General features: G+C 40.2%; 5 protein-coding genes across 6 annotated transcripts in view; 1 reads left to right on the top strand and 4 right to left on the bottom strand.

The window, feature by feature from the left end:
• Positions 1 to 5,762, top strand: part of LOC115768301 — a 35,566-nt gene extending 29,804 nt beyond the window's left edge. Inside the window, exons 4-8 of the mRNA XM_030712849.1 lie at positions 2,997 to 3,141; positions 3,201 to 3,323; positions 3,390 to 3,548; positions 3,612 to 4,131; positions 4,818 to 5,762. Of these exons, the coding sequence (XP_030568709.1) occupies positions 2,997 to 3,141; positions 3,201 to 3,323; positions 3,390 to 3,548; positions 3,612 to 3,850 (666 nt within the window). The 3' untranslated portion in view covers positions 3,851 to 4,131; positions 4,818 to 5,762. The remainder of the gene's footprint in view (positions 1 to 2,996; positions 3,142 to 3,200; positions 3,324 to 3,389; positions 3,549 to 3,611; positions 4,132 to 4,817) is intronic.
• A 2,638-nt stretch (positions 5,763 to 8,400) lies between these two features.
• Positions 8,401 to 9,833, bottom strand: LOC115766656 (vacuole membrane protein 1). The gene has a single exon (XM_030710620.1). The coding sequence runs from the start codon at positions 9,760 to 9,762 to the stop codon at positions 8,524 to 8,526; it is 1,239 nt and encodes a 412-aa protein (XP_030566480.1). The 5' UTR covers positions 9,763 to 9,833; the 3' UTR covers positions 8,401 to 8,523.
• Positions 9,834 to 9,872: 39 nt separating this feature from the next.
• On the bottom strand, positions 9,873 to 13,482 carry LOC115766707. The gene is made up of 9 exons (XM_030710629.1): positions 13,471 to 13,482; positions 12,847 to 13,415; positions 12,663 to 12,786; positions 12,337 to 12,563; positions 11,732 to 12,281; positions 11,313 to 11,673; positions 10,834 to 11,252; positions 10,395 to 10,771; positions 9,873 to 10,335 (listed from the first exon to the last, which is right to left on the bottom strand). The coding sequence occupies exons 2-9, from the start codon at positions 13,404 to 13,406 to the stop codon at positions 10,062 to 10,064; spliced, it is 2,892 nt and encodes a 963-aa protein (XP_030566489.1). The 5' UTR covers positions 13,407 to 13,415; positions 13,471 to 13,482; the 3' UTR covers positions 9,873 to 10,061.
• A 432-nt stretch (positions 13,483 to 13,914) lies between these two features.
• On the bottom strand, positions 13,915 to 16,503 carry LOC115769041 (transient receptor potential cation channel protein painless-like). The gene is made up of 3 exons (XM_030713751.1): positions 16,302 to 16,503; positions 14,356 to 16,242; positions 13,915 to 14,292 (listed from the first exon to the last, which is right to left on the bottom strand). The coding sequence occupies exons 1-3, from the start codon at positions 16,494 to 16,496 to the stop codon at positions 13,915 to 13,917; spliced, it is 2,460 nt and encodes an 819-aa protein (XP_030569611.1). The 5' UTR covers positions 16,497 to 16,503.
• An 863-nt stretch (positions 16,504 to 17,366) lies between these two features.
• LOC115766672 (mitochondrial uncoupling protein Bmcp) lies at positions 17,367 to 19,531 on the bottom strand. 2 transcript variants are annotated; one of them, XR_004018285.1, is made up of 6 exons: positions 19,368 to 19,531; positions 19,106 to 19,253; positions 18,402 to 18,818; positions 18,270 to 18,330; positions 17,744 to 18,203; positions 17,367 to 17,652 (listed from the first exon to the last, which is right to left on the bottom strand). XR_004018285.1 is itself a non-coding variant. In XM_030710622.1 (5 exons), exons 1-5 carry the CDS (start codon positions 19,432 to 19,434, stop codon positions 17,979 to 17,981), a joined length of 918 nt encoding a protein of 305 aa, XP_030566482.1. In that variant the 5' UTR covers positions 19,435 to 19,531; the 3' UTR covers positions 17,367 to 17,978. The 2 variants fall into 2 exon arrangements, 1 of the variants encoding a protein (XP_030566482.1); XM_030710622.1 differs by having other exon boundaries at positions 17,367 to 18,203.
• Positions 19,532 to 21,508: the final 1,977 nt, after the last annotated feature.

Below are 21,508 nucleotides of genomic sequence, written 5' to 3'. Positions count from 1 at the left end.
GCTGAAAGCCGATTATTTTCTTCTTGTATTGAGATTTCTCGACATCTTGCAGCCCTTTTTGTTGTTCGTTGTTCGTTTTTTATGCTTTGTTTTTTGTCGACTCATAACTTAAGAGCGCTCGCCTAAATATTTGCCAAGTGGCTTGTTTTGCAACAGACTTACAACTGCTGTGAACCCAGTAGCCCAACCTGGCTCTGCTATTTTTTTCGTCTGAGTCTGAGGTGAGTCTGAGTCGGTTGCCTGTGGCCTAAGAAGCTTTGCGCATCTTCGCATCTTTTTGCCTGCCTCCATCTAAGATATCTTTGTACTGTCAGATTTATGAATTTCCCGGCGACTTGGACTCATTTGCATGCCAGCCAGCCCAAAGTAAGCCAAGCCGAACCGAAGCCCCAAAAACCAATAACATTTGAGAGTTGAGAGTCGAGTGTCTCGACTTGTAAATACTTTCGGCCAAAAGAAGTTGTCACTGCCTTCAAAATGCAAAATTAAAATTTGGCCACACTCTCTGCTGGTGTGAGTTTCTCTCTGTGTGTGTGTGTGTGTGTGTGTGTAAGGCGCATTCAAAGCAGAGGGGTGAGCGGGTGTGCAGCCAAGAAGGACGCACAAAATGTAGTGGAAAGTTTCCGTTTTTGGGGCTGCTACAAAATTCAAGTATGCCACAAAATGCCGCACGTCGAAGATGCCGAGCCCAACAGCAGCTGCAGTCCAGGATCTCTGTAGTTGCTGCGCCCAAAAACCCAGGACGTTGTGTCAAGAAAAGCAACCGCAGCAAAGGCTTCAACGATGACGCACACACACTGTGGGTGTGTGTGTGTGTGAGTGTGTAGGACGTGCGACCTGGACTTTGATGAACCCCGTTGCAACTTTTAGGTTGCACAGCAACATTACAAATTCACACAGAGCGAACGATGCGCAGCGTGGCACGTGGCACGTGGCATGTGGCATGTGGCATAGAAGTCTCGTCCCCATCATCCGTCCTCATCGTTGTGCACTTTGCAGCATCGGTGTTGATGATGGGGCAAGGGCGTTGCCAGTGTATGGCCAGCTTTTCGCTAACCAGCTACAGTGGCAAGTTTCCAAGATTTTTCACGTGGAATATATGACAAAATTAAAGTCAGCATTACTCAGAAATAATACTCTATTATGTTGTAAAAAGAGTTTTGTTTAGAAACGCAATATTTAAAGCATCAATAAAGCCTCTAGCAAATATGTGTAGCTAGAAATTGGTAGTAAAAAAATTATATCATTCATATTATTATTAATAATAATCATAATACAATTAGTAATATTAATATGAATATAATAATAATAATAATAATAATAATAATAATAATAATAATAATAATAATAATAATAATAATAATAATAATAATACAAATAATAATAATAACAATACAAATAATACATAAACAAGTAAGAGGTTCTAGTCGGGAGCTCCCGACTAGGGGATACCCTGAACCCTCTTCTTCCAACATCAAATGCATATATATATTCTATTTTAGAAGCTATATGTCAAGTTTGGTGACTCCAGCTCTCGTTATTTACCAAAATTGGCCAAAAAACAGGATATCGATATCGATTTTTATCGATTGCTTGGAAACGGAGTAAGTTATCGATTATCGGAAACAAACTCGATCTGCGCAGGAACTAGGAGCATCTACATCTAAAATTTCAAGTCTCTAGCTCTTATAGGTTCTGAGATCCTTGCGTTCATACATACGGACGGACGGACGGACAGACGGACATGGCTAGATCGACTCGGCTATTGATGTTGATCAAGAATATATATACTTTATGGGGTCGGAGATGCTTCCTTCTGCCTGTTACATACATTTGGCTTTCGCACAAATACAATATACCCTTATACCCATTTTTAATAGGTTCAGGGTATAAAAATAAAGAAATTTATAATAGTAATCAAATACATCGTGCCAAAAATGTAGAGTCTAAAAAAATAGATTTTAAGCCGTAGATATTCCCCCCCCCCCCCCCCCCCCCCCCCCTGGAATATACCAAATATGATTAGATAAATCCAAAGGTTGGGGGCCAATGTTTTTCATTTTCAACCAAACCCCTGCTAAGAAAATTGTTTTGATTCGGTTCAAGGTTAGGTTCAAGTGAATCAAAAATATATTGCAGTTCCGGGCTAAAACATATTCGAACTAAACCCGGTTATTGATATCTCTAGCATAGATTACGCAACAATCTTAGGTCACGTAACTGGATTCTTCCATACACCCCAGCTACTGCCAGTGGAGTCAACTGTTTGACAGGCGGAGACATGTCCCCCCCCTTGTTGGGGACAAGGGCAGCTCCGAGGGGCTTTGGGTCAGTCTCCAAGGCAATGATGATGGAACATCACGCGCCAGATTAGCCTTCTGCCTTCCATGATGCCTTCAACCAGCCGCCCACATTGCGGCACCTGATTTCCTAAAGCTGAGCAGTTAACTAAAGCCAATTGAACGTGAGACAAAGGGAGGGAGTCCACCAAAAGCATTTCTCTGAGGTTGAACTTGAGCCTTTAAGCTCTGCCCGACCTTAATGGACCGTGGCAATAATAATTTCTCTCGTAATCTCGTAGAGTGTAAACAGGGTTTGGGTTTTTATCATGGCGCACAAATTACTAAATTAACCTTAAACAACTTAAGCCAAAGGTATTAACAAAAATATAACTCTACACTATATTACAAATATTCAAATTCAATTGCAAATTAAGTCCAAGAAGTGTGCTCAACGGGCATCTCGTTGAAAATAGGTCAAGTTGGGAAATATAATGTGGGGTCTTTAGCAAAATACATATGACCAAGGCTGCAAAAGTGGCGGCTTTAAGCCAAACCGGTTGCAGCCCAGAATCATTGACGAAGCCAACCTCAAGGCGCTTTGGTTTGAGCCTTGTGTGGGGCTTGCAGTCGTGCCTGTTGTTTGCCTCCTCATCTCTAAGAGCCAGGACAATTATAATTACAATTACAAACATATCATATGCCTTTCGTTTACAGATTGACATCTCCTGTCGCAACACGAAGAACACGGTAAATGCGATATTGACAAGGACGAACTTCGTAACGCTGAAGTACGTGACCGATGGCTGGGGAACAGATGCGAATGGTTTCAAGCTGGTGATCACATCCGTGAAGGATCCCAGTAAGTGGACGAGGGATTGGCCGATTAGTTGTTACAACATGTGCTCTTTACTTTTGCAGAGCACACGTGCAAGGACTTCACGTGTGCCACACGGGAATTCTGCATCAATCCCGATCTGCTGTGCGACGGCGTCAACCACTGTGGCGACAACTCCGATGAGTCCGTGCAGAATCTATGCCAGAGTAAGTGGCCAGCCTGCGAGAGAGGTGCCTATCATACGTTTATGCTAATTGCAAACTCTATTCCAGACGAGACGACAAGCACTGTGTTCGGCGTGGACATGACCTGGTTTGTGCTGATCGTGGTCGGAGTTTTGCTAGTGCTCAGCGCCCTCATTGTGGCCATCGCGATCTGCGTGTGCCGGCGCCAGGACGAGAATGCCGCCAACCAGAACACCGCATTGCAGCGTAAGTATAGCTCGCACAGCTTTCACCATTTAACTATTATAATGCTCGATCCGTTTGTTGCAGTGCATCACAATGCGGAGACGAACGGCTCGTCGAAGCATCTGCATTACCATGGCGTCGGCATGGGCATGGGCATGGGCGTTGGCGGCACGCTGACCAGAGAGCACACACAATTGCCGCCGGTGTCGGGAAACTGGCATCACCCTGCGGGACCATCCGGGTACCACCGCATTCCACACAATTACTTGAAGATGGCCACCAAAGTCCGTCCCATTTGGTGCTTGGCAAATTCCGTCAATTAGGTCAAGATCTTTCACAAAACTCAACCGGGCACAGCCAGACGAACATCGCCGTTGCTGGCAATCATCCGAATGCCAATGCCGCTGTCGGCGCTGCTCAAAAAGATGAGTGGTTCGTTTAAGGCAGCAGCAGCAGCAGCAGCTACTGAACTGGTTCCGGTTCAGTGATACACATGTGAAAGATATAGAAATGAAGAAGGAAACCAACTAAATAATTGACTTTGAGCACAATAATCTGCACTTAAATAAGTGATTTCATGGATATTTGCAGAGCATTAAATGAAGTACGTAGCCAATGACAATTCCCAAATATTCTTAAGACACCCAGAAATGAGCATGTTTTCCGTATGTAAAGCCAGTTCAAGAAGCTATCGGTTCCAACTTCAAACTTGTTCGAAACCTTAACTTGTTGCGAATTATAAGCAAACCAGCGCTAATATTCTGTTTAACTCATTTTTTGTGCTCTGACCCATTCAAAATGGGTAAAAACTGATTTTCTGCAAACATATGTAACAAGCAGAAGCAAACATTACCGACCCCATAAGGTATATATATATTCTTGTGCATCAACAGCCGAGTTGATCTAGCCAAGTCAAACTGTCCGCCCATTTGTTTGTCCGTATGTGTGAAGCGTCGATCCCAGCTAGAAAATTACAATATGGCTGGTAGTTCGTCCTACTTGCCAATGCGAGTTTGTTTTCAATAATCGATAGCTTGCAATCGATAAAAATCGATATCGAAATCCCATTGTGCAAATCTATAATGCCACCAAGCTTGGGAAGTAGCACCTAAATTAGTATACACAGATCAACTATCTTGAAACTCAAAGCTATCGCCAAATATGTTTTCATGAATGCTTCAATATATCCCTTTGGGGGAAGAAGATTCAGGGTATGCCCAAGTCAGGCACTGCCCATAGAGACATTTTTCCTGTTTTACCGATTTAATTTAATTTTCATTCTATTTGCAGGACTGTTTGACTTATATTTAACAACAAGAAATGTGGACATCACCGCGCAGGGTGTATATTTAAGAGATCTCTACTCGTACCCAGGCAGAATCTCGCAAGCATTGGGCAAACGCTGTGCCCCAAGAAGCACAATTTTGTCGGATAACCAATGCAATTGTATATAGTTTATATATATATAACATATATATATATATATATATATATATGATTAAATTACATTTAATTTGTATAATTAACTCGAATAGCTAAACCCGATACCAAGCGAGCAAACGGCATCAAATAGACATAACAAATATTTTAGATCCTAGATATACCGCAAACCGAATGTGTAGTCTAAAAGGACAAGAGCAAGAGCCTTCCGCTGCACCACGAGTCCTTGGCAATTCCTTGATAACACTGCTATGTAACATAACTTTCTCCATATTCCAATTATAATTTGTTTTATTTTTGACTCGTTTTCTTTTTGGTTCTTATGTCAATTCCAACCGAACCGTGAGTAAGCATCAGCAATGAAGAAACAATCGATGGCATTTAAAAAAAAAAAAAGAAGAATTTTGAAGACCGTTGAAAGTATTAAAGCTCAATATGAAAACGCTAAACTATAACCATTAATAAGAACATAAACATAATACTTTCAGTGCAAACTAATGCGAATATATATAAAACTGAAGCCGATATTGAATTCGAGTAAAGCAGATTCAGCTGCATTCGAAATACTTATAATAATATGGACACAAGAACAACATGAACAAGGGATGTAAATAATTAGTAGACAATATTTAAACAGTAAAGGTAAACAAATCTTCAGCAATTCGATTCTCACACTTCATTGTCATTGTCTGCATGCCTCGGCATAAAGCATTTACAAACATATACAACAGATCCCAATATTGTGCGCAACATCAACATAAACGGACTTCAGGATCCCTTTAAAAAAAAAAACAAAAACAAGGAACCACAAACATTGCTAAATGACAAATTTTTGAGACATTAAAGGACAATACAAACAAAAAACACACACAATTTTGCTCTTTTTGATGAAACATTTAACTGAAGAAAAAAAGCGACACAAAATACATTTTTGAGGTCAGATACACTGAAAAAAAAAATATGAAGTCCGCATACATTTTTCTACAATCAACCAAATGTAAAAAATAAAAAAAAAAAAATACAAAAAGTAATATAATAAAAATAAACATTTTGCTACGAGTCGAACAAATACGATTGATATTAACTAACTAAATAAACGAAATTAAATAAACGCAAATCAATAAATAAAATGCTTCGAAACGATTGTAGTACTTCCCGCCGTTAATATTTTTTAAAAGTACATATTAATGTTGAATATTCATGAAAAACAATAATATTACAAATTACAACAAAAAAGTCAACAAAACACAGACACAGCCAGCTGCTTACGATTCGTCTTTCAGAATACTTCCATAAAACAGTTGAATACTTTTGTGTTGGAAAAGCGAGAGAGAACAAAAACAAATGTTTATTAACTCTTCCTCTTTGTTATTTTAAATACAATTAACGTACCTACATACAGATGCAAATAATAATAACCAACTTGTCTAGGCGTTTCTTTGGACATAAATTATAAAAGCTAGCTGCAATAAATAATAATACACAAAAAAAAACAAAAGATACAAAAACCTAGAAGATCTTATAGCCATATATGATATATGTATATGTATTATACGAAAATATATTTTCTCTCAAAGGGATTGATTTTGCCGCCTTTGTATAATTTTCAATTTTTCAATTACTCAAGAATTTGAATGCTAGATATTTTATATTTTTCCTTAACTTTTCGAAAGCTTTATAGAATCGTTTGGTAATTCTTCTAGTTTTCTATACTGACATTTTGGTGAACTAACATAAGTATAAAAGTAAAGTAAAAAAAAAAAACAATTCATACGAATATTTATCGTAAATTATAGGCAAATGATATTATGATAACGTGAATTTTTAACCAAAAATTATAAAAGCAAATTGTATTAGGCGTCAAATTTTAGAAAAGAACCGAGAAAAATTAAATAAAGAGCAACAAATACTAAAAAACAAATAACAACAAATTAATCTAAATTATTTAAAACGAATATTTAAAAACAAAAACAAAAAAACAAGCAAAAATTAATCGAAAAATTGTTTTATATGCAGAAAATAATTGATACCATACAGGAATATTAAAATCGAAAAAAATAAATAAATAAAATACTTAAAACGAAATGATGCTGGATGGGGCAAAAATGGAATGAGATATCCGTAACGATTGTGTCCGTATATGAATGTAGCTAAAATATACAACAAATACAATTAAAACCAATTAGCGAAAATTGTGCGTAACGCGAAAATCTTTCCCTGACAAATCATAAATACTTTTCACAAATTAGCTATGATTGGAGCAGTTGAAGGAAACTGAAAGATGATCGCCACTGAGTACCATAATTAGCCCAAAATGTTTGGGAATATTTCATTTTCAATTTGTAAATGTTCAAATGTGTTGAATATATTTTCGAAGCTCTCTTTATCACACTCTCTCTGTATCTCTCTCTCTCTCTCTCTCTCTCTCTCTCTCTCTCACTCTGTTTTTCTCTGTCTGTCTCTCTCTCTCACTCTCTCTCTCTCTCTCTATTGAAAAGACTCTGCCGCAAATAGTTAAACTTTACGTCTGTTTGTATGTATATGTATGTATGTACTTAGATATTAAAACTATAATAAAATGCTCCCAATAAGTACTAATTGTCATCTATATATATAGATAACTATCAACAATATGGTACGACCGTTTTGACAATTAAGAAATTCAATTCAATTATCGTACACAAATCAAATGTTTATTATTATTTGAATATTCATACCATAAATTGTAAACATCTATACTAAGTATTCATCCATCATGTGCATCATATCAAAAAAAAAAAGAAAAACAAAAATAATACAATAGAACTCGTACATCGTACGCATTCCGTATAATATTAGGTTCATTTTGTATGAGGAATGTTCCGAGAGAGATATGCCGAACTAAGCGACCCAACAGAGCAAACTAAATAGGGTATAGACGAGTAGTACTCACAGATATGGAGGCCATGCATATAAATTTGTAGTGCAAATGTTAGACGAAATTTAGCTGTAGTCGTAGGAGTGTGTGTGCATATGGGTTTTATACCGAATGTAAAATTGGTGGAAAAGTACTCTCATGTAAGTATGGTTTTTTTTTTTCAACAGCCGCGCAACGCCGGCTACCTCGAAAAACATCATAGACTAGCGCCATGTAAAGTCATGTGTACTTTGTTGAAATCGAACCACAATTTGTAGCTTCATTTTTTATAAACGAATGAAATGTATTAAAAAATAAATTCAATTCAAATATTACAAATAAAAATCGATTGCATTAAGTAAATGCTTAGCTTTGTGTTAAATTGCTGTTGAATGTAAATGTACAATGGATATTAAATATGATGGCATTGAATTACCTTAAAAATAAATGTAAAACCAACAATAGAAATGCAAATTAAAAACAGAACTTCAAAGAGATACTGAAAAATAAATAATACAACAAATTTGATTTAAATGTTTTATTTGAACCGCTCGCAACTGCCACTCCAATTGTTGCCATTGATGTGGGACCCAGGTACCATCAGATTATATATTCCAAAATTATAATTAGGGCTTGATATGGGTAGTATATGAGTCGTGATTAGTCTTTGAATTCCTGAATACTTTCTTGAATTTTTGGCGAAGATTTGTGTGTCTCAGCTAAGTTCTTATTGTCAGCTTTGTCAGTTTGACGCTCCTGAGCAAGCTTTTCCCTTTTCTGCAACTGCAGACGCTTGCAACGCCTTTGGGCCAGACCGCCCAGCATCGAGACCACAAAGTAGGCAACAATGACCAGTGCCAGCAGCTGAAAGAGATGCGCCACCAGGCTGAGGCCAGTGAATGGATCATCAGAGTTCGCTTTGCGGTGCATACGCTGCTTGGTCGAATTTAAGAGGCTTTGGATGGGCGACTCGATTTTGGCACCAATCAATGGCACTTGGCCAATTGCATCAATCAGAACGCTGACCAAATCCTCACTGAAGGCCACAATCACGATCAGCTGCTGGATATTCGACTTGAAAATGGCCTTGCCGATCAGCGTGGCCACAAAGAACTTCCAGAATGGCACCAGAAAATGGCCACAGGCCACGCCAGCCAGATCGAACAATGGATTTGGTACGCTGGCACACAAGAGGATGCCAAAGAAACCGATGCGCAAGACGACGCGCTCCACAAGAAGTTTGCTTTTATCGAATAGATTCAGATTGCCGGCAGATGCTTGCATTTCATCCAGGTTCTTGCCGGAGAGACGTGCTGCCCTGGCCATAAAATAGGGTGGCAGCTCACCCAGGGCGGTGCCCACGCCCCACAGCATAGTTTCGCTTCGCACCTTCGACAATATTTCCCATGTGTTTGGCAATTTATGGATGAATGGCTCCTTTGGGCATATCTTTTGCTCCGGATAGGGCGGCGCTGGAAAGTCCAATGTCTGACATTCATAGGCAGCCAATGTAACGCCGGCAATGTGTGGTCCCAAATATAGCAGAAATGTGTGCAGTCCAGTTCCAAAGCCCACCGAGGACAGCAGACCCAGACCCAACCAGTAAACGGTGAAGCCCATATTTTTCCGACAGAGCTGCATATAGGATGCATGGGGTCCCGGCATCTTATAGACAATTGTTAAGATCAGCAAGCTGGCCAAAAACCGTCGATCCAGCAGTCGCACTCCAAGGCTACGCAGCATTACAAGCAGCTCCAATATGCTATATTTTAAGGTCTTCAATGGCCGCCGCCATAGCACCAGAGATTTACGCTCCAAGCGTTCCGCTTCACATACTGCATCAACGGCAAGGGAAGTAGCTGTACAAGCTTCAGCATTAAAAGACATCCTATTTCTCATCTCACTGAAAGCAGGAAAACAAATTGTTTGATATTATTATTTCTTACTGACGACTGGCTGAGCATGTCTTGAAGTATATGACGCGGACACCTACCTAATCGGATCATTTCAACATCATTTATAAACAGTAAAAGCTATTTTTCTCTGCTTGCTGGGCATTTCTGTTCGCCTTGTAATTCAACTGAAATTATTATCAAAATCTCGCAACTTTAAAATTAAAAACAAATAAAATGCACAGTTTTAAAAATGTAGAATATTATATGATTCTTAAAAGTCTTCTTATCTATTAAGTTTAGTGTTTAATTGTCGTTAGTCGGTTCTAGCTGCTGTAGCGAGGAATCGTTTTCCTTTGCATTATCTATTAAATAACTGAATGCTTCTGCCTGCCACATTGTCATAGGACCCGGCGGCTGAGGTTTCAACCCGGACCGTAGCCCACCATGAGCTACGGCCTTGGCGCGCTCATCTTCGCACCGGTATTTGTAGGCGCTGATCTGCTTTATAAACTTGTCCACTTCCTGCGTATCGACATCAGAGAAAGCATTCCCCTTTAGACTGCTAAGCAGTCGAGCGCTGTGCGGAAATACAATTAAATTAAAGATATGAGAGAAATGTACAGGCCACATGCATACATAATAATAAAGTGGGGTTCCTCGAGTCGCAGCGTATTCACCAGCGACTGCAAATGACGCAGCGGCAAAAGATGATTACGTGGCTTTTTGGCGGCTGGTTCTGTGCGCCGCACGGACAGCCTATTCACCAATAACTGCAGAGATGCATTAAATACGTGTAATTTCAGCAACCACGCGTCCTTCGGACTAGCATGTGCATCCACAAGCCGCATATGGGCAGCCAGTGCAGATGTCACGCGCTGCTTATTGGATCGCTCATTGCAAACGTGCAGCTGAATGACAGACAGGTTACGAGCGTAAGTGACAATATGTCGCTTAATAAGCACAACTATTAGCTGCTCCAACTCCGGGCTTATATAATCCGGTGTTGTTGTTAGCTGCAGAAAAACAACTTTCATTACATTGACAATGCTTTGTCTCTGCGGTTATTTGGTCTTACTAATTTGTACTGCAGCAGCGGTTTCCATATGCGATTGGTAGGCAACACAATTAGCTCACATTCATGTAACTGACGAAAGCACAAGTGCATTTCCTGCACGTAGCCTAAGGTCAGTGGCTTTTCGCATGCCTTCAAGGCAAGCGTTGAATCGGAGAGTTGTGTCAACAACGTATCATAGGTGAGCGGGTTCAACGATAGGCTGTGCTGCAATCCAACTTGCAGCACGACAATGGCACAAAACAGAGATTTGGCCTGTGCCAGATTTTGTGAAACGTTGCATAGTTTGCGTACGCACACATCTCGCAACATCTCAGCCAGCTGCATAGACCTTGCAACGTGCTCGCGCATATCTTCCAGCTCGTCACGCTCCTGATGCAACAATACGAGCATTAAGGCCAAGCACTCGTAGCCATAGAGAGCTGTGCGGATATTTGAAGCAGATAAGCGCATGATAAAAGATATAGATTAGATTGACCTACCCAAGTGCTCGTTGGCGACAACTATATGCAGCATTTGCATAGCTAGCGTTTGGTACATATCGCACACCTGGTGGCCGCGCAGCTTGTTCTGTTTGAGCAGTGAATAAAGACAGCGTACGCATTGCCCATATTCCCGCAAAATTTCTGGTTGAATTTCAGCCTGCTCGTGCACCATGAAGTTCACAGAAATTTCAGCATATCGGTCTTGCAAGGCTAAAGCTGCAGTTACCAATAGATGCTCATTCCCTGTCGCCTCTATCGAACGGCAGATGTTCGGGAAGAGTATTGAGTATTCGGACTCGCTAAGCGTCTCATCGTCCAGGAAGATGTTCAAGCAGTGTCTCTCCAATGCAAAAATCAGCTGCCAAAAAAAAACCAATTTCATTTCAAGCTTGTGATTAAATTAATGACAAACTCACGTTGGGCTTGTGCTGTGCCACGGCTTCAAAGTCCACTGCACTGTAGATCCCATAGATCACAGCGCGAATTTTTGGCCGTTCGGCAGAGCTCTGAACAAGATTTGGCCACTGCCGCAGTAGCTTGTGTACCTGCTGGCGGGGTATCTCCAATTCAGAATAATGCACTGTGTAAAGCTCAAACAGTGCACATACAGCATGGGCAGTGAATAGGATTAGCTCATCGCTCACATCTACCGCATTGATCACATTTATATAGAACTTGAAGTGCTGCATAGCCGGAAAGGGATTTATCAGCTTCTTGAGATAGCTCTGCAGAACAGACATGAACTGCTCATAGCTGCGCCACTTTCGTACGCTACTCTGCGTCTTTATAAACGTTTCCACGATGTGCACAAGGAGCTCCTGTTCCTGATACTGGCGCTGGGATAATGTTACATATAGCTCTGCGGCCAAAGAGCAAACCGAATTCGAAGCATTTGAAACGTCAAGCAATATCGACAAGATTTGCTCCAGAAAGCGACGTGGAAAGATTTCTGTGCTGACCAGGTGACTGAACATAAAGACAATTAGTATGTGGGTAACCAGTGCAAATTAATCAAACTTGCCGCTGCAGCGTCTGCAAATATTGGAGCGTTGCGCGCAGTAAAGGATTCGAGTTTTTCACTTTGAGCATCTCAAATTGAATTGCCAGGTATTTGTCAGTGATCAGCTCATTGGTGAACAGACGCAAATACAGGTTACCCGATGGATCGCGCTGCTGTCCAGCCTCAAATCTATCCAACATCGTTTCCAGAAACTGGTATGCCTGAATATAGCTGTCCTTGTTGGTCATCTGAGGGAAGAAATACAGATGGTATCATATTTTTGCCAAACATTTGAAGTAGCCTTGAAAACTTGGATCTTTTGGAATCTATTAAGCATGTTCCTTTACCTCGCATCTAAAAATCCAATAGATGAAGTTCAGAGCAGATTTGGTAGCCCCACAAAATAGCTGAAAGTGCTCGTCAAACATGTCCAGCATGGGTGTAAGTATAAACTGACAAGTCTCTTCGTAGCTGTTAAAAATATTTATATTAAGTAGGAGAGATCTGATCGTGAGCCATAATCGAGCTTACAATATGCCATAGCGCGCGAGCACGGCAAGGCTAAGGCAATTATCGTTGAGAAGCTCAAACTTTTGCCCATAGTCGGGCAGCAGCTTAGCCAGGCCTCGGAGCAAGCTGAAGGACATTCTTGCCAGGGGCTCGCATAGAAAACGGTCGAGTTCCTTGTCTTTCAGCTGCAATTTATCTGTTATACTAAGCACCACCATTGTCCAGACGCGAACCACGCGCAAGTAGCAGAGCACGGGATTTACTAAATCATAGAATTCGCTGCCTAAGCAGGAGCTGGGTCTATCCTGGGCAGCTAGGTGTTCACATGCTACCAACGCCGTCGGCAACTGATCCAAAAACGAGTCGACATTCTTCAGTACAAACGGCACAACATTGAATATGTAGTTTAGATTATCTTCGCGATACGGATGGTCATACGTTTGCTGGAATGCCTCAACGCTGATGTTGAACTTCAGGCCCAGCACTCTGAAGCATTGCCCGACAAAGCCATGCGACACTTTGCCCAACCAATTGCTTGGATTGGCGGCTACAGCTCGCATCAAGCTGCACATATACTCCATTGTCACATACTGAAACGCATTAGAACTATTTACTTGTTCAGGTAACTTAGGTATTCTCACCAACTTCAACGGTAGCGCCCGTCGATAGAGCAGTCACGAAATCCATCAGAAATGTACTACGTGAAAGACACTTTAACAGAGTAAGCGGATTCACCAATAAAATCCGTTAGTTTGACTAAGGACGGCAATATGTCGATAGGCTATTATAATCGAAGATTTCGATAACCGATCACTTATTTGAATATATCGCAAATTAAACGAATAATTGTAGGCATATACATACATAGCGATCTGGCATTACAGAAATTCATATTCAAATTCATCGAAAGATTGCGATAGTTGATATTTGAATCTATCGCGAATTAAATGAATATTTTCATACGTTACATATTTGGCGATCTGGCATCACAGAAATTTATAAATTTAAAAATATCTTACGAAATAATAGACAACACGAGTTGATAATCAAATATATTGAATATTTGTATCTTTAATATCATTATTAACATTAATTTTGCTCAGCTTTTGCTTTGCGATCAATAATCTGAAGCATCGGTGTAACCATTTTATAGCTTAACCGCAAATTGAACAGATCTTTTGGATTGCTTAATCGAGTTAATGGCTTCATTTCCACACAATTAGCGGGAATATCTTGTGCGTTGTGCTCTTGTGATATGACATTACCAGTTCCGTTGAAATTATCCTCCTTATTCGGGGACACGGAGACCGTCTGTGGTATGCTAGTATTTTTGATTCTTAGTAAACGATGTAAAAGCTTGCGCAAGGACTCAAGGCGTCGCCAGGGCTTAGTGAGAAATACTTCATAGCAGCTTAGCAGTTTAGCCTGGCAAATTAGACTATTTACTTCAGCTTGAGATTTTATAGCCTATAAAGAAAAACAAGATTAGTTATAGTATGGAACATATCGTAGTGCTCTCCTGCGGTATACCTGAGTATCGTTAAATGCTAAGGCGCCCAATAAATTCATGAGCACTATCGAAATACCGATAACAAACACTATGAAGAGCACACAACTGAGGATATTCTTTTGGTAATCCAAGTTGCTTTCGTCAAATTCACCCGTCGACATAACAATTGTCTTGAAGATGGCTTCAAGGACATTTTTGTCCGACAAATTATGGAAGTTCAGTATATAGAAACATAGTCCAAAGGATATGATCAAAATGGAGTATGTTATGCAGCTCTTTAAAAAGCTTAAGGATACCCTTTTGAGCATCAGTACGTGCGTGGACAGGGAAAAGTATGGCAGATAGCCCAGAAGCTTAGTTAGTCTCAGGCCTATCAAAAGAATTGTGTATGCCGCAAAAACACGTGCATTATATGTCGGAGGATTACTTTGCACAATGTCGCTAACGACTAACATCACGATGTGTGCAACATTCAAAAATCGGCCAGTCGTCCAAAATACGATACCCAAAAACGAATTGATCAGCTCACAGACCACAAAATATCCGATACCTATCCGAGAGAGTAGAACCAAGAAGAATACGTTAGGACTATCTTGCATGCTATTACGAAAATGTACCAATATGTTGGCTATTGCGAGAATATTAAATATAAAGGAAGCAAAAAAATAAAAGTGAAATAGAAAAGATATGTTCTGCCACATAACCGTAATATATGTCCTGATTAGCGGGTGATTGAGTAAATGACGAAGCTTCCTTGATTCACCCATTGCGACGATACTCTCCAGTTCATAGTGCTTTATATTCGATCTCATATCGTTTGGCAGCTTTAGATTAGTGTAGTCCAAAACAATTGTAAAATATTTATCGGCCCGACTCATTTCGTTGACTTTTATGCACTCATCAAAATGATGCTCCAGTAGCTCCGGCCCGATGCCCTGTATGGCAATGTCCTTGGACATGCTCTTTGCGCCCAGGTAGGCCCCATGGTGGAGCAATGCCCTTATGGCGAACTCATTGTTATATAGTATAGCATAGTGGAGCGGTGTCCTGCCACTTTTATCCGCTTCATTGACGTTCACTTGGCTGCTATCCAGAATCAGCTTAAAGCACTCCACATAGTCGCAGCTGGTATATTCGGATCGCTCATCGAGTCTGCCAATGAGCTGATGCAGCAGCTCCAGATTTGGAGACAGCCGCAGCTTCTCGTGCTGCAGCAGCTTGGCGAGACAATAAAAATTGCCGTATGCTATGGCAATCTCAACAATTGTCCTCTCATATACTTTCGATTTCTCGTTAATATCAATGTCTGTTTGTAGAAGGCTGTCGAACACGGCGTGACTCCTGCATATGTTGCATTCCTCAAGAAACTCAAATTTATTGCCCTGATACCTGGACAACAATTGTTGGCACCGCTCCACATTGTCATTGCGCACTTCACGAAGAAGCTGCCCGCGGATATCTTCATTCCTGCCGGAAGTCAAATCACGACTCTTATCACGTACTGGGGGCAGCACCAGATGGGGCATCTGTTCCTGCAGCTCCTGCCGCACTTCCCCATCGCAGCTGCTGTCAATGTCTATGTCAACTACGTTGAGAAACAAATTGACCATTGTCTCCTTCTCTTGGTGCTCGATCTGTCTGTTCAGCAGAATACGGTGCAGCGGAGTCATGTCGTTATCGTCCGGAATGTTGGGCGAGGCTCCGTACATTAGGAGCTCTCTTATACATTCGATTGTCCGGCTGGCATTCTCCCTGCTTAAGTTTCTCGCCAAGGCATTTAGTGGCGTCAGATCATTGTATTTGTGATTCACCGGAACTCCCTGATGCTCCAGTAGAACTTTCACATGCTCACTGTCTGTGGAATCAACAGCATAGTTAATGGCTGCCTTCTGCTTTTGCTGGTTCATCTAAAAGTGGCCATTTCATGAGTTAAAGGTAAGAAGGTTTCCCAGGCCTTCCCACTTACATATAGTACACTGCATCCGGACCGTAGGCAGAGCCTGATAAATTCTGCACAACCGGCGCTAGACAGCGATTTCTCGTAGATGCTTATTCCACGATCATCGTGCTCATTAGGATTGGCGCCTAAACTTAAGGCCTCTTCGAATCCTCGCGAGTCCCGTTGCTCTAAAGCCCGCCCCAATTGCTGCTGCAGATCCATGACACAACAATGTGCATCGAGCATTACTTTTTAAATAATGGAGCCCACGTAGTTTCCGATATAATAAGTTATAAATACGGATAAATATGAGTAATGCCCTTATCGAAAACGACAACAACAACAACGAAGGGGCAGTACGAACTTTCGAGCCGGCTGCGCATTACACTGCTCACAGGGACACCAGCTCTAAGACTAAGGAGGATATCAATTTGCATTATTCACAAAACTTTCACAATCCAAACAGGGTTAAGAACCGCATGGAAGCCTATATATGTATATATAATAATGTATTACGCACAGTTAGTCGGAATAATAATACATTTGGCGAGTCGTAGAAACGGGGACAAAAATATTTTAACCTAATTCTAGACTAGTTAACATCTATTGAATGTTTTATTTGTAAATCTAATTTATATAGTGCCTCTCTTTGCGATTCTCATCATATGTATGTATGCAAATATGCATGTATTTATATGCCGATATGTTTGTATTTATTCATTTGGTAGTTCACAATGACTGTTCTAGATGCATTATTGTCGCTTTGCTTAGAACTGTCAGGGCGAGGCGACAATGTCGACGAGTGTAGTTCGATGAGATAAAAAGGGAAAAGGAAGAACGTTGAGTTCAGTTGCTTTCTGAGACGCCTAGCGACCGATCGAAACTCGCTGCGCTCTGGAACTTGATACAATGAAAAATAATAATCGCACTCCGACATATACATATATATATATATATATATATATATATATATAAATATATATATGGTTATATGAATTCATTGTATGCATGTATGTATAAACTAAAATGTTTGTTGTCTTGTTCGAATTAAATGTTATTTTTACAACAACTAATAAATAAATCTTTTTTATGAGATTTCGATCGATCTGTTTATTTGTTTCTCGTGAACATATCGTTGTTTGGTATGTCGAATATGAATATATATATATTTAACTAAATGTACATATTTACAGCAAAGATTCGTGTGAAGTTCGAACTAATCCAATAAATTGTTTTGATAAATGAAATGAGTGTTAAAATATAATTTCAAACTAAACTTGCAAGAGCTAAATTAAACTAGTGTTTGTCACAGTTTTCCTTAAGATTACAATATAAGTTCCTAAATGCGTTCGGCCAAATGCGATCTACAAACATAGAGCTGAGAACAGGAAATACAAGAAATTTCATAAGAAACTGAATAGCATTTTAAAGACTAGAGGTTGTATAAAGCTTGATTAAAATGCGAATACCTTAAATGCCCGCGGCCATATACTAATTAATTCAATTGTTGTTACATTTTCCCTACATGAACTCGTCCGTAAAGGAGGTCCATTCTGGCTATTAGATAGTCAGCATGCAACAGGCACTTTCGTGGCTACTCCCTGACTTGATTTCATTTCAAATATGTTCCTATTTAAAAAAAGATATTTTTGGTTTGAATGCTGAATACATCTTGTACTTGATGTCTCTCAATCCTCGGCGATGCTAATATTTCTTCAGCTGCTCGTATGTGATGAAAAATATGATGTTCCACGGGCCCATGCGTACCCAAGTCGGTATAAATCCCTTATACAACGCAAGGAGGCCTTCGTTACGAATTGTTTGCACAGCACAGTCCAGACTTCCGCTATAAAGTTTCGCTGGTGATGCAGCTGCAGTGGCTAAGCCACCGTTCAGCACTGTCACGTGCCTCTGATTCATCAGGCGGGTCTATGGCAAAATCATTTGTATTTTTAATTATTTGGATTTACACGCGCTTCACTTCACTCTACTTACCCGAATCACATCAATTGGAGTCGAGGCAACAGCGCTGCCCAAGCTGGCAATGAAACTCGAACTGTAAATGCGGGGTACATTAGTACAATTCTTTAGATTAGAGAATTGGAAATATTTGCGTTTGGGTCTTACACAAAATGGTTGGCAACTTGATCGCCAAAAGCGCTCATTAGCTGCAGCTTGCAAAAGTCATAGACTGGCAGCTCAACGGATGCAATAACCACGGCTCGCTGCGCCGTTGGCCCTACGCCGCGCCAGAGTCCGCGCACGCCCTCATATTTGTATATCTCCCTAAAGCAGCCAAGCAGGCCCAGTTGATCGGTTCCCTTGCCGTGCACCTGCATGCGCACTTTAAGCACATCCGTGGGATTCGCAATGGCCGATGAAATGGCGCCTGCTCCCGCCGCACAAATGATGTTGCTCCAAACACGCTCACTGCCGTCATTGTCGGTCAGCAGGCCACGTTCGCTGGCCAGCTTCTTAAGCGTGTAGTAGGTGCCGAACTTGATAGTTCCATAGGTGGCCTGTCGCAGCACCGCTGGCCAAATGCTGCAACACAAGAACAAGAATTACTTATCAAAATACAAAAATACACATTTGTTTATGAACACAAAGTCTAAGGGGTTGCTATTGTGCTTATCATCAGGCAGGGCCAAAGTTTACTGGCCATTTCGTGCGATGAAAACTTGACGGATTATAACACGAGACGATTTATATTACATTTGGCGCTGTCCCTCGTTATCAATATGCACACAAAACAGTTTTGTACACACGCACACGAGTGTGTGCAACTAGCACGTTATTGGGTCACTTCGACTGCATTCGACTTGTCTTACCCTGAATACAAAGCTCTGAGTCCCTCCTCCCTTGAGATCTTTACAAATGCATCTGTCATGCCACGGTATCGTAATTGCGAAAAGGTTTGATCGATTTTCTGTCCTTGAATTTGCAGACGGGTCTTGGTTGTGTCGATTGGAAATGTGCCTGCATATAAATAGACATGTGCATGCGCATCAGACCAATGTTTGTTTACACCAGGTTCTTTTTTTTTTTTTGGAACCAACCAAAATGCACAAATCATCGCCGCTATTAACTTACCAAACTCGGCTGTTATGGACGCCAGGCCGCCATAAACAAACGGACGCCAATCCTTGACTTCGGCCATGAGCACAACAACAATTGCACCTGTTGAGTGGTTGCAATTCGTGGGTCCCGGCTCGTTAGATTAACAAACAAAAAAGTCACGCAACAAACATGCCGTGTCCGCGGAAAATTACATAGTGGCCTGCAAAACAATCGATGTTGTGCTATGTTCGATACTATCGATATATTTACGCTGTATTTCCTTATCGATATATGCAATTTTACACACTCCTACAAAACTGTTAGCTGTACGGTTGAACGCAGATGGAAATTTAATAAAAAATTATGTCATTAAAACGGTTATTTCTATAACTTTGTATAACCGTTAGAATAGAATGCAACAATGGGGACATACAGCTATTGTTTTTACATTACATCGACTATGGGAATATTTTTCTGTTTTATGCACATTTTCTTTTATTGTATTTTATAGCCTAATTTCACTGTCCACATTTCATACATATTACGAATGTTACATATTTTTTCTAGTGTGAAAAATGTGGTCTGAAGATTTTCTTATAAGAAAACACAATTTTTACGTTTTTCCAAAAATGTAGGTATTCGCCCCGAATAATTCGTGTTTTATGCGATGATTTATCGATATTATGATAAATATGAAAGTATCAATCCCACAAACAGCTGATACAGCAGCGAAGGTAAGCGGCAACTTTAAATTATAATTTTAAAATTGTAGCAATCACACAGTTTTTAACATTTAAAGATGATGTGTCCTTAGAAAGGTAGTTATAGCTTGCCTAATACTTTCTGCCGCATGGCATGGGTATGCCCAGGTTGCGGGTATCCCCTAGTCGGGAGCTCCCGACTGAAACCTCTTGTTAATGGATGTGAGTAGTCGTTAGTTTTAATCTTATATGTATATATCCTTCTCCTTCATTTTACAGGCATATGTTTGTGTAGTTATCAATATTCTTATCATTAAGCCATTCGATGACGTATTGAAACTCAATCTGAGAGTTGAATTAACTGTTGAAAGTGTTTAAATTGTTGTATATTTATATCAGATAATCTTTTCTTATATATGGTATTATATGTGAATAGATGAGGTAGACAATAAGTACAAACTGCGCCGTGTAGCGAATTTGCCATGCAAATTTGGTCATAATCACAAATAAAATGGAATTTGAAAACAAACGAAATGGGAATTCCTAAGACTAGCAAGATCTGGGCTAATCTGGGTTCTCTGGCCTTAGCCTTGTATTTGAAATGTTTTGGTTTTTGTCAAGCTCTATTTAGATGACAAATTCGCCCAATTAAATTTGTTGTTTTCGTTTTGCTAAATTGTTTACCTAGCTGCGATGTGTAGACATTGTTCATGTATGTGCATATGTACATATGTATGTATTTCTCTTCATTCACGTCATTCATTTTAAATTCAAACTCGGCCCGGTTCGTGAAAGTCGACGGCGTCTGAAAGTCGCCGGCATTTCGGACTAGTTCGAGCATGGTTATTAGAGAGGCGACTGTCCGGCGGGATTGATGCTTTTGGGTTTAACCCGAAACCGAAAACGAAGACAACTGGAACTTGGACCCCGCTGGCCAAAACAAAGAATTTCAATTGCCCAGTATTTCATACATATAATACATAATTCAACTTGTAACACAAATACATATGTATAAAAGACCGCAGCGCATAGCATAAATATAATCGTATATATGTATGTATTTACACATGCACATACATACATACAGAGCTGCGCACATACATGCAAGTAATATGATGCCGCTTTGGCATTCCAAGACAGCGTAAGACCGTTGACCACGGATAACCGCTGATCTTGCATTTTAACCGCTTCGAGAGAGCGCTCTCTCTTGCTCTCTCCCTCTCTTTGTAGCTGTTAACCAATAACACCATAATAACAGTAATGTATCCACAGGCTAAGCATACGCCCTTAATTTTGAATAAAATCATTCGCATAAATTAACCTAACCAGCACAGACGCGCTTAAATGAACTTTTTGTAATATTGTAATAATTGATAATAATACAGCCCTTATATTGTGTACTTAAAATGTAATTGTTTATTTATTCTTTTTTTATTACTTTACAGTAAATTTAGCTGAAATGCGCATTCCTTT

The sequence above is a fragment of the Drosophila novamexicana genome, unplaced genomic scaffold (assembly GCF_003285875.2).
Source record: "Drosophila novamexicana strain 15010-1031.04,08,12 unplaced genomic scaffold, DnovRS2.1 tig00000009-arrow-pilon, whole genome shotgun sequence".
Lineage (NCBI taxonomy): Eukaryota > Metazoa > Arthropoda > Insecta > Diptera > Drosophilidae > Drosophila > Drosophila novamexicana.
This window is presented reverse-complemented; position numbering and strand designations above follow the sequence as displayed.